At 33.1% G+C, this 13,899-nt stretch overlaps 1 protein-coding gene across 1 annotated transcript; it reads right to left on the reverse strand.

The window, feature by feature from the left end:
- Positions 1-6,053: 6,053 nt before the first annotated feature.
- Positions 6,054-6,455, reverse strand: LOC139492789 (uncharacterized). Its single transcript, XM_071280943.1, has one exon. It carries the CDS (start codon positions 6,453-6,455, stop codon positions 6,054-6,056), a length of 402 nt encoding a protein of 133 aa, XP_071137044.1.
- Positions 6,456-13,899: the final 7,444 nt, after the last annotated feature.

A 13,899-nucleotide genomic window follows, 5' to 3' on the forward strand; every position in this document is an offset into this window, starting at 1 on the left:
TTTAAAGGGACCCTCTTTGTCCCTTCGCAATCTATTAGTGACAAGACTAGGTAGCATAAGAGTCAATCCAAAGCTCGTCTCACTAAACACCTGCATTAGTATATTACACGTTTTACATGCTTGAAAAGACTAGAACAAGTCGTGGGAATAGCCTCACTTAAAATGAGATTTCCCTTTTGTGCAAAAATTGACTTTCTTGGTTCGTTAATCATGTTAGATCTGATAAGTTTGTACAGTACAACCCCGGTGATTTAGGCTGATCAATCATCATTCTTTATGTTAAAGTCACATCTTCAAATACCATTAATGTCTCCCACGCAGTCTTTTTTTCCTTTTCAAGCAAAGAGAGAACAGTATCACAACCCGTCATAAGGTATTGGTCCGAAATAAAAGTGTGCGATCACTCATTGCCTAGTGCATTTGAAAGGCCATTGATAGATATTAATCCAAAGATTTTTGCCTCCCCAAATACAATCAATAGTTCGTCTGCCCCTTTGTTACGGAATAGCGAAATACTGGTAGTTTTAAAGCTGCTAAAAGAAGCAAGGGCAACATTTAGGGGATAGGGAATACACAGACGAACCCAGGATTAAAAACATCCTCAAAGATGGGAAAGTTTTCTGAGAGATGACGACAGTAAGAAAGAACTTTTAAGTTTTCATTCACAGGAGCTTGCTCAATACAATTTTGAGTACAAGGTAGTTGAAGCAACAAATGCTCAGGATGTTTAGTGTTATCCACCACTTGATGATGTTTCAAGTTTAGCACCATGTTTACACGAAGAGACTGACACTAGAATCAAGATAGATGTGTCTGATGCAATGAAACATAGACTTAACTGAGTCATGAGTCAAACAGTCGATACTGATGTCATTGCTGTTTCGCTATTCCGTGACATAGGGCAGAAAAACTTTGGTTTGCATTTAGAAGGGGAAAATTATAAGATATATATCATGGTGCATGTGTCTGATGCAGTGAAACACGCACTTAAACGAGTCATGATTCGAACAGTCGTTAATGATGATGTTGTCAATACTGTTTCGCTATTCCGTGACATAGGGGTAGACGTTGTGTTTGGGAGGGCAAAAGACTTTAGATTAATATCTATCAATGGCCTTTCAAATGCACTAGGCAATGAGTGATCTGAAACACTTATTGTTATCCATGTCTTTACCTGTTGTGATATGGTTCTCTCTTTGCTTGAAAGAGGGGAAAAGACTATGTGGGAGACATTGATTGCATTTGAAGATGTGACTTTAACAAAAAGAATGATGATTAATCAGACTAAATCACCGGGGTTTTACTGTAAGATCGCACAAACTTAGCAGATGGGTATAACATGGTTAACGAAGCAAGAAAATAACTATTTGCGCAACAGGGACAGCTTTTCGAGGCTATTCCCTCAACTTGGTCTAGTCTTTTCCAGCATGTAAATAATGCAATATACTTAGGCAGGTGTTTAGGGAGACGAGCTTGGGATTGGCTCTTATGCTACCCACTCCAGGCGGGGACAAAGAGGATAACTTTTGAAAAACTCTTTTTGAGGCCTCATCATTTTGTCAAAAGCTTATACATTGTGGATGTAAGAAAGGATTCCGCGGTCATTTTTAATGTGGAAAATCGGGTATCCCGTGCACTGCGATGTGTGCATGTCATGGTGACTGTGAATAAACATGTATTCTTGGCCAAATAGTAATAATTTTAAATAATTTTTAGTACTATAGTGATTTTATTTTGTTTTAATCAATCTATCCAAAACTCTTAATCGAAGAAATAGATTGAGGACTCATCTTTGAAATTTACGTCATATTTTTAACCGGAAGTGTCAACTTTATATCTAAATATTTACAACATGCTAGAATAAGTGGTTTTGAGGATAACTTTAAGCCAAAAGTTTAATGACCAGCACAAAATAAAATCATTTCTTTACATATTGAAAAAAATGAAAATTTGAATAAAAAATTGATATTTCTCTGTCCGCCATTTTGGATATACCCGGAAGAAAGGGTTTTCAAGACATATGTCTTATGCATTGTACCATCAGAAACACCAAAGAAAGGTTCATACACAATGTAATGATAGTAGCAATACGTTAAAACACATTTCAGTTACCCTCCCTAAAAAATAAGCTTATTTAAGTACAATGTCAGCCATATTAGATTTTAACCGAAAGTGGGGTTTCTGAAGACATCTAATCTATTTAATTTATCCAAAAGTAGTAAAAAACAAAGGTCTGTACCAAATATTATGATAGTAGCAAAATAATAACACATTTTTACACGCTAGCCTTCGATATTGGGCTGATTTAAGTATGACGTCCGCCATTTTGGATTTTACTGGAAGTGAGACATTTTTTTCAAATGCCTCCCTATCTGAAATAAAAGAGTAATAGTTGAGGAAGGTCTATGCCAAATTTCATGCTTGTAACAGGATGTGCACAATTCGTCTGAAATATGCTTGTAGCCGCCGGACTATAAATCACTTTTCATTTTGATGTGTGTAATATCACTTTCATTTTGATTCTGAAGAGTGCAATATACAACACAATCCCACTACAAATGTAATGTGTAAATCACATTCATTTTAATTTTCAAATGTGTAATATACAGCATCATTCCACTGATAATATCTTTCATTTTAGGTATAAAGTGTGTATTAAATATACAGCACAATCACACTAAGAACTATAGTTGTAAACCACCTTTCATTTTAATTTTGACGATTGCAATATACAGCACGATCACACTGATAATCTGAGTTGAAAATCACCTTTTATTTCAAGTTTGAAGTGAGTAATATTCAGCCCCTCACATATGAGTTGTTAATAAAGGCAACAGTAGTATACCGCTGTTCGAAAGTCATAAATCGATTGAGAGAAAACAAGTCCGGGTTACAAACTAAAACTGAGGTAAACACATCAATATATCTAAATCACTTTTCATTTTAATTTTCGAATGGGTAATATACAGCACGATCACACTGATAATAAATATGAGTTGTTAATCATCTTTCATTTTAATTCTTTAGTGTGTAATATACAGCACAATCACACTGCAAATGTAATTTGTAAATCACTCTCATTTTAATTTTCAAATATGTAATAAACAGCATGATCACACTGAAAATATGAGTTGTAAATTACCTTTCATTTTAGGTTTAAAGTTTGTAATATACAGCACAATCACAGTGATAACTAGGGTTGGAAACCACCATTCATTTTAATTTTGACGATTGTGATATACAGCAAAATCACACTGATAGATATAGGAAGATGTGGTTTGAGTGCCAATGAGACAATTCCGAATTGATTTTCCTCTGAGTTCAGTATTTTTGTGATTTTACTTTTTTCTCAATCCAAATAACAATTTATAAAAGTAAACCATTATAGATCAATGTACGGCCTTCAACACGGAGTCTTTGCTCACACCGAACAAAAAGCTATAAAGGGCCCCAAAATTACTAGTGTAAAACCATTCAAACGGGAAAACCAACGGTCTAATCTATATAAAAAACGAGAAACACGTATAAATTACATAAACAAACGACAACTACTGTACATCAGATTCCTGACTTAGGACAGGTGCAAACATTTGCAGCGGGATTAAACGTTTTAATGGTACCAAACCTTCTCCCTTTTTCTGAAACAATAGCATAACATCACAACATAGAAAACCACACGATAAAATATCAATTGATAATAATATGTAATTCATCTTTCATTTAAATTTTAACGTATGTTATATAAAGAATCCACTAATAATATGAGTTGTAAATCACCTTTCATATTAAAGTTTTCGAAAATAATCTCTCAAAAATGCTTTGATTTTTCATGAAACTTTGGTGACTGGTTTGTATCTCATTAAAACAACCTCATTTATTTGTTTTTGTAAATTTCTGAAAAGACATTTAGTTATGAAACTTTATTTTTTGAAAATGCGACTGGCGTAATATGCACTCGTAGCGCAGTTTCAGATTTTTCATGCTGAGGTCTCTTAATTTTAGCTGACTATACTGTATGGGTTTTGCTTATAATTTGAGTGCATATAAATAATTGCTTAAATCAACATCATTTGGACTCTTTTGGATAGTTGTCCCATTGGACAATTGTACAAAATGTCTGTATTTTTATATACATTAAATGTTCATCGCGTCATTGCCAAAAATACCAACTTCAGATTCTGATCACTTGTACAGAGTTCTAAATAAATGTCACAGAAACCTTAATTTCATATTTTGGTTTTCTAATCATTCAAAAGCCAAAAGGATTTTTTCTAAATTTGTATATGAACTTAATATTGCAAGTCAATGTTGAGAAAAAAAATGAAAGTTAAACAACACATTATAAATTTCATGCGTTCGAAGCGCTTTTCTGCATTTTCAATCACCAGGAACGCTCAATACCAAATGTTTTAATGCCAAGGATGCAGAAGAACCGAAACAGTTGAAGAGCTATATGACCTAAAAATTACCTAACGATATCTAAATCTATTTCAAGTCAACTTTGCATAAGGGTTTTAAATCTCAAAATTTATAAACGGACAATTTTAGAAAGATTTGTTATAAATCATGTCAGTACCGTAGTACTGACTACTGAGCTAATGATACCCTAGGGGACACAACTTATTGAAACTTTCTCATTTGTATTTTATGTGCATAAAAGTTAGGAAGCATCCAGATCTTATTGCTATATCAAGATATATAAACAAATTTAGGCCCCGAAATGACAATGTAAAACAATTCGAACGAGAAAACTAACGGCCTTATTTATATAGAAAAAAATGAACGAAACACAAATATGTAACACATAAACAAACGACAACCACTGAATTACAGGCTCCTGACTTGGGACAGGCACATACATACTTTACGCGGACGTCTCCAGATTGTAATCTATGTCTCGCTGCTCTCGCATACTGTGCATGACTTTTGCAAGACCGACATATACACACTACTGTATCAAAAATAGTTCATCAAATAATACTTGGAAATGGGTATCCCGTGAAAACTAGTATCTGAAAAACTTGTCACGAAAACTTGGACTCGATTCATGAAATGACGTCAAAATCGGGTGAACTCTCGACATGGCAATCTAAATGTATACACAAAGAAAAAAGTAAAGCACCCCCACGTTTATCCGAATTGACAAATATAACGATAAGGGACATGGGATCCTGGGACATTTGGTGCCATAATTAGTACTACAGACTGTAAGGACATAACATTAGCTTTGAGAAGTACACAACAAATTGCAACAAAAATGATAATTTAATGAATCGATTGTCACAAGACCACAAGTCCAGTTTAAACACTAAAACGTGTCTTTAAGTATGGACCTTCTGAGTTCGTTATGCATGATACTAATTTCATTTCACTTAGAAAACGTCCATTTTAAGTCTGTTAACGTTATCCATAGTTCAGTATTCAATATCGGGTGAAACCACTACGTGATTGAATACAGGCCTCAACCCTGCGTCTCATACCTCCAGTTAGTTGTCGGATTTCCTGCTGTGGTATTTGACGCCATTATCGGTGCAACGCTGCTTCCAACTGACGTAAATTTTGTACAGGTGGTTCGGTTGTCTATACCCTACGCCTAACGTGTCCCAAATATGCTCTATCGGGTTTAAATCCGGGCTCATGGCAGGCCATGGAAGAGCAGATACTGCTTCGCCTTGCAGAAATGCGGTTACCGCCCTTGAACGATGCGACCTAACGTTGTCATCCACAAACACATGTCTTGCAGCTAATAGGGGGGGGGGGTGTTATCAAAATGAGGTACAACTACTGGCCGAAGAATGTCTCTGATGTATTGATCACCATTAAGGTTTCCTCGTATAGTGACCAATTCAAATTTGCAGTCATTAGAGACGCATCCCCATACCATAACAAAACCTCTACCGTATAGGACAGTTGCTTTTATGTTCATTGGGGGTATATGCTGTATTTTCATGTCTCCAAACTCTCAATCTTCCATCTGTTATATGCAGAAGAAACCGTCCCTCGTCTGACCAATGGATCTTGCGCCAGTTCCTCAAGTTCCAACCACGACGACGTTAGCACCATGCCAAACGCAGTTGTTGAGGTCGATCAGTTAACATGGAACGTCTTATTACCCTTCTTGACTTCAGTCCTGCTGATTTCAACAGGTTCCTCAAGGTTCTGGTTGACAGTTGACTATGAGGTAACCATTCTCTCTTAAGAACAGGACTTGTTGCGAATGACATTCGTCTAATCAGGCATTGCAGTGCCCTGTCTTCACGCTGTGATGTTACCAATGGCCTACCGGATCTTGGCAAGTCTTTAACGTTTTTGGTTTGGATGTGTTTCCGCACAAGCTTGCTGACTACAGTAAAGTGGTAGCCCATCTGACGTCCAATAGCTTTATAAGATAACCCTGATGTCCGCATGCCGATAATCTGCCATCTTTGAGCCTCCGATATTCGTCTTCGTACCATGTTCACAAAGTGTGAATAAAATTTTGAAATCGCCGGACTTAAATATTCAAATTTGAAGAGCGAGGGAACTGCATTTTGTTAAATGCACGGGAGGCATGGTTCACGTGCATGCTACGTCGATAACTTAATAACCGGTCAAACCTGTATAGTCACATCTTTTTAAAGGAACATCGATCTTGTTAAAATCTATATTTATATTCAAATTAACATTTTGGTAAAAAAAAATAATATGCAATATATCAGGGGGTGCTTAACTTTTTTTCCTTGTGTATATATACCATAGTTGTCCTTTCAATCAGAATTAAGTGAGAAAAACTAGAACTAAGATATCTTGTGACCACAGATACCAAACTTGCTGAAAAACTATGGTTAATGAGGAGTTTCAACTTTCAGAGGATTTGGTTATGCAGCATTAACAAGTTCATACTAACGTCATTTAGAAATAGCATGCTTTTCAACAAACATGGTTATGGGAAACTTTTCTTCAATCATCATTCATATGGGAACAAACTGTGTTTCTTGTTTTTGCTGGCTTGTTCCTTTATCAATCGGAGGCAGACATCATATTGGAGCATTCCATGACGAAAGAAAAGAAGCTTGCATTATCTTGTAATTTCAGGTTTCGTTAAAAAGTTGTCCTCACACTAAGTACTGTAAAAGTGGCTATGTTGATATCATCTTTCCTTAACTTGAAATAGCAATTTACCTACAGAGTTTAAGTCAGCCTCATAGCTTGTCTTCCATATACAAATTGACAATTGAGAGGGTTAGTTGAAAACAAAATTTATGACAATAGAAAGAATTTCTGCTTCCAATTGGGAGCTTTCTATTTCCATGTAGTAATTTTCCAGCATTGCCAGCATGTATTTATCTTATACAAGTTGATACAATGTTCCACAGCTTGTGTTTCCTATAATAATGTCCATCATAAAGAGTAACTGTTTAGAGAGAAGCTATTGGAGTTTTAACTGGAACCATCATGATTTGAATATGGAATATCTATGGGACCGACTGTCTTGGCTTCTTTCCTGTCGTAGATGTATGTTCCTGGACTCTTACACCACAGAGAAAGAATTAAAAATCAAATTGTAGTTGAAATAGCATCATTATGCGTGCCACATGCGGGGTAGGAACTGCTTACCTTTCCAAAGCAACCAAGATCACCCATAGTCTTCTTTAAAAGGATTACTCTTGTTTCTGTTTTTATAGTAATTTTTTGCAATACTTGATTTTCTACTAATGTCTATGTCTGTCTGTAACAGTCTTTGTATATCCTTTGTCCCAAAACATGTTTTTTTTTCTTCAAAATTTCACAATCAGTCAAATTTAGAACATTTCCATATCATGACTGATAGGTTCATGAAAGACAATCATGACATTTATCAACACTGGTAAAAACACAAAAATAGTAACATATTTTATATTTATTGGTAAAGCTGCTTTTAAATTCAAGTCATCTTTGGGAACTATTTCTTCCATTTGCATATAATTAAACAGGTTTTTTTAATCTATAACTTCTTCCCTATACATACTATATGCTTGATATGTACTTGCTTATATTAATATACTTTTCTTACTAAAAATAGAAATACCCTGAACACACTTCTATTGAAATAATAAATGAGATAACATGGCAACAATAAAATTGCTTGTCTGAATCATTTCACAACACTTAATAATGGATTTCAGGTAATTGGATGTCATTTGATATTTGCATGAAGGGACAGATTTGTTTTTGGCTTTATAATTTGCCTGTACTTGTAAAGATTGAATTCATTAATTGTTCATTTTAATTTTTCCTGTTTGTGAACTATTCACAGCACTTGGTTTTAGTCAGCAAATATAATACCAACTGACTTTCTGCTGGGTGAGTCAGTTATTAGTTTACTAAATCCTCCTCTTCCATTACCAAAGATGTTAAATGGTTGTTGACAATTGTTTCCTGAATCTTTAAATTTTTATCCAAACTGGGTGAAAAGGGGGAAATGGAAATTTTCTTTAAAACTCATTTTCTTTTTTTATTAAAACATTAACCCAATTTGCATCATAAAAGGAAAACTCTTCCAAGATCGACTGTTAAAATTTAAAAATTGAAACAAATCTAAACATTTTATATTCATTATGTTATCAAGATCTGTAGACAACAAAAAGGCTTTCACTAGTGATACAAGTAAATGAATAGAAAGAGCCAGACTTTTATGATTTAGCACAGTCTTACACAGTAATCAAGAAATGCTATCTTAGCTGCATGTATAAAAAATGTATAACTAACATAACAAAACAAAAATACTACATCGTATTTTGCCAAAAAATAAATAAAATGCATGTTTATTTACAAAAGTGACTATCGATGAACTAAATTATCTTTCTTCAAATGGTTAAGGTTAAATGAATGACTGTTCCATAAGGTTAATTAACAGTTGACTCAAGATTTAATATATATGAACTGACAGTTAGATTAGGTTCAAAATATACATTGACAATTCAATCAAATTTAACATACACTGATAGTTGTATCAAGCAAAACCTATATTAACCAATATTCAATCTAGTTCAACATATGAATTAGTTTTAAAATACCCATGATAGCCAGACTGACATTTAAATGAGGTTTAACATACATTAACTGTCAGTTCAATCAGGTTTAACATATATTATTGTCGTTTAAATGAGGTTTAACATACATGTACATTAACTGTCAGTTCAATCAGGTTTAACATATATTATTGACATTTAAATCAGGTTTAACATACATTCACTGTCAGTTCAATCAGGTTTAACATACATTAACTGTCAGTTCAATCAGGTTTAACATATATTATTGGCATTTAAATGAGGTTTAACATACAATGGGTGTCAATTGTTTCTAAAAACATATTATTGACAGTTTAATCAGGGTTTAAATTTTTAGATTAATTTGATTAGGTTAAAAATAAACTGATTGTTAGTTTTTAGATACTGATTCAAATTTTCAAACAGGTTTAACATGAACTAATTGATACCAGGTCTAAACTATAACATTGATCAGGTTAACATAACCTGAGTGACCTTTGATCATGTTCAATGTTTTCATCGTTTTTAATTAACGAAATTGTAATGGCTTTTGAAAATGAAATTCACAACCAATACAATTGAACTAACAAATAACTAGTATATTTTTGGGCAAAAAAAAAAAAAAGATATTAAATGCTGTATCATTGGCAAGACTCATCGTTACAAATGATCAAGATTATTTAATGCATTCATTTGAAATCATCTGTGAAAGGTGATGGACATAAGTAGTGCTTAATAAAGAACAAAGAAAAATTAGACTAAAAAAAAAATATTTGAAAATTTTTTGATAGTCTAAAGGTTAATTTAACATATTTACATTGACATGGTTACAGAGAGTAAATTTCTCTTGAAAAACATCTTTAGAAATAAACTTCACTACATAATGTTATCATACCATAAAATAAAATACATATATCATATTTTCATTAAGTTAACAGAGACAAATTCATAATTATATAACAGTTTAATAGTCATTGATAAAAAAAAGGCCTGCAGAATAGAAGTTATGGGTATTCTAATTCTTGACTGAAATCATTGATATTTTAAACATAATAGTTGTATACTTTAACATTTAAATCGGCCATGATCTTCATGACAAAAATATTCAGGGAAGAAGGTGGTTACCACCATTCTCAATACTAATCTTTCAATTCTTTGTGTGTATTGGTCAAACTAGCATAAAGTACTTTTAATTTTCCTGAAAAAATACCAATGAAATGTTCAATGTAATAAGAACTAATAAAGAACCTTTAATTGGATAAGAATAATAATAGTCTAGGCTTTGTATGACTAAATCCCTAAGGGAATTTATGTAAAAGGGTAAAATTGGTAAAATAAGACATCTATTTGTTCTCTAGTTTAATGTTTTTTTCTGACATGTATTTTACTAGTAATATTAATATTTCAGATATAGAATGTTGCATTCTAACAAAAGAGGGGAGTGAGTACATTAGCAAAGAACTGTTTTTTTCAATTCATTTTTGGTTTAATTTTGAGTTTGTACTGTACATTGCTCTAGGAAAATATTTTTTTTTATATCATGACTGAGTTTGAAATATTGTCAGTCTCCTCCATAATAATTAAACATGCATGTGAAACAGAATTCAAAATCTCTGTCAATTACTGGCTTAGAAAAATAATAATCAAAATGGTCGACACAAAATAGCTGTGATTTATGTTTGAGTTATGTCCCTTTACTATCTCTTTTACACAAATCTATATGATAAAATCAGCAGTTGAAGTTGAGAAAACTTGCATAAACATTAAACATAACTAATTAACAATTTCAATGATCAATACATGTAAAAACAAGAATGTGTCCATTGTACATGGATGCCCATCCGCAATATCATTTTCTATGTTCAATAGACCGTGAAAAAGGGGGAAAATCTCTAATTTGGCATTAAGGTTAGAAAGATCATATCATAAGAAACATGTTTACAAAGTTTCAAAGTGATTGGACTTCAACTTCATCAAAAACAACCTTGACCAAAAACTTTAACCTGAAGCGGGACAGACGGACGAACAGACAGACGCATAGACCAGAAAACATAATGCCCATAAATGGGGCATAAAATGTTTACAAACAACATTTTGCAGGTACCAGCAATAGGTTTTGTTAACTATAATTTACAGGGTTGACTTTTCAAACATGTAAAACAAATGGTGCAAACGGCTATGACGGAATTCAAATTACAATAAAATAGAAACAAAAGTGGTAAATTTTTGAATACAAAATACATTTTTAAGGAACCACAATTTGAGAAAGCTAATTTTATATCTATATTTTCCCACCAAGATTTATCGTTTTCCCCGGAAGTTCTCACGAAAAGAACAAAGTTGTACATATTTTTAAACACATGACGTACATGTATATAAATTTGAACGTTATATATACATTATTTACACACAATTAAAAATAAACATCATTAAAATATATATGAATCTCCAAGTAAGTAAAGAAAGTGTCATAAAAACATTTATGTAAACAGTTTTTTAAACAATAAAATAAAATTGTTCAGCACTGCATTGTGCAAAGTTTCTATAATATTAGTTTTGGAATCAGGGTTGGCAAAAACCCGGGTTTTATGAGTATTGCCCAGCCCAGTGGGAAATACTGGGAAAACCCGGGTTTTACAGGGTTTTAGTGGGTAATACTGGGCAATACTGGGTAATATAAAATACTGGTCTGAATTTTATAGAGGATTCAATGATCAAACACAAATTTTATACCTTTAAGATACGTATAACCTATTTTGTTTGTTTGGATTGGTAAAACTGTAAATATAAAGCATAACAAATCATTGTTATCAAATAAATATAACTCCTATTAAGAATTAACAATTACATGCAAGAAAAATTATATTTAAGTATTGTATAATTAATAAGTATTATTCAGATAAGAATGCAGATTTGTTTATGTAACAATAATCAGCCCTTTCAATTCTATAAGTGTTAATGACATGACCCTAAGGGTGTTTTTTTAGCAATATGAGTGTATAACATTTAAAATTAACAGTTCACTTAATCACTGCAATAAAATGCATATTTTTTAAAGTTTGGAATATTGAATTTGCAACAATGCTTAGTAATTAACGAGGTATACTTAAATGTGCGAAACTTGTCTACAATGCAAAGAAGAGAATGAAATTGAGTTTTTTAATCTTCTAGAAATGACTGTCAATGGTTATCTGTATATAAAGTATATATTTAGCTGTAATACTATGAAACTACATCAATTCTTCACTATTTTATGTTAAAATAAGCTTAAACTAGAGGCTCTCAAGAGCCTGTGTCGCTCACCTTAGTCTATGTGCATATTAAACAATGGACACAGATAAATTCATGACAAAATAGTGTTTTGGTGATGGTGATGTGTATGTAAATCTTACTTTACTGAACATTCTTGTTGCTACAATTATCTCTATCTATGATGAACTTGGTCCAGTAATTACAGTGGAAAATATTTTCTAAAAATTTACAAAAATTTATGAAAAATGTTAAAAATTTACTAAAAAGGGCAATAACTCCTTAAGGGGTCAATTGACAATTTTGGTCATGTTGACTTATTTGTAGATCTTATTTTACTGAACATTATTGCTCTTTACAGTTTATCTCTATCTATAATAATATTCAAGATAATAACCAAAAACAGCAAAATTTCCTTAACCCTTTCACCGATTGCTGCCCAGACTGAAGCTACTCTGAGACGATGGCTTCCCTGGCTACTATAACTTAAGTGGGAGATCTTCATAATAAATGTCAATAAAAACTTGTTTGTAGTTATTTATGTATTTATTTCTTTCACTAACACTATGTTCACAGTTTTGTTCATGTTTTGATAATTTTTTCTTCATAAAATATTGAAATTTTCAAATTTTCGGCATTATAGAGGTGAAATTCTCAAAATTCTGCTCTTTGACCCCAAATCGTAATTTTTTAACCCAAAACGGCAAAATTTTGAAAAATTTTACGAGGCTGTACAAATTTCTCACTGAACGATGTCCATTCCAAGTGTTTTGTACATAAAACGACATTTTAAGTCGGAAAAGTATACTAGTTTGGTTTCAATTCTTTCATATTCTTTCAAAAAAAATGTTCCCTCATTTCAAATTCTCGTAAATTCCGTAAATTTCCTCTGATTTTGACACGGTTTTCAACAAACAGAAGCGCCATGTTTACACTTTCATCCGGGTATTCATCAAAGAAAGATAACTCATGTTTGCACTGTTTTGAGCAGGAAATATAAAAGAGGTATTCCGATCCCGGTAAAACGGGACTCATCGTCGGCTGTCTGAAGCGTGAATCCCGGTAAACCGGGACTCATCGGCGAAAGGGTTAAAATTACCAATGCAGGGGCAGCAACCCAACAACGGGTTGTCTGATTCATCTGAAAATTTCAGGGCAGATAGATCTTAACCTGATAAATAATTTTACCCATATTCAGATTTGCTCTAAATGCTTTGGTTTTTGAGTTATAAGCCAAAAACTGCATTTTACCCCTATGTTCTATTTTTTAACATGGCAGCCATCTTGGTTGGTTGGCCGGGTCACCGGACACATTTTTTAACCTAGATACCCCAATGATGATTGTGGCCAAGTTTGGTTTAATTTGGCCCAGTAGTTTCAGAGGAGAAGATTTTTGTAAAAGTTAACTACGACGGACGACGACAGACGACGGACGCAAAGTGATGGGAAAAGCTCACTTGGCCCTTCGGGACAGGTGAGCTAAAAATCATATTGCCCAGTATTGCCCAGGATTACCCATTTCTTGGAATATTGCCCAGCCTGGGGAAAACCCGGGTTTTCGTATCCGAGAATTCCCTGGCGGGTAATACTTTGCCAACCCTGTATGGAATTGTTTATTGGTTTGCATATGAAATGCTCTTTT

Source organism: Mytilus edulis, chromosome 10, assembly GCF_963676685.1.
Source record: "Mytilus edulis chromosome 10, xbMytEdul2.2, whole genome shotgun sequence".
In the NCBI taxonomy this organism is placed as follows: Eukaryota; Metazoa; Mollusca; class Bivalvia; order Mytilida; family Mytilidae; genus Mytilus; species Mytilus edulis.

Bases quoted from the DNA above. Each gene is read 5' to 3' on its own strand.
- LOC139492789 (XM_071280943.1), bottom strand. From the start codon at position 6,455: ATGGTACGAAGACGAATATCGGAGGCTCAAAGATGGCAGATTATCGGC.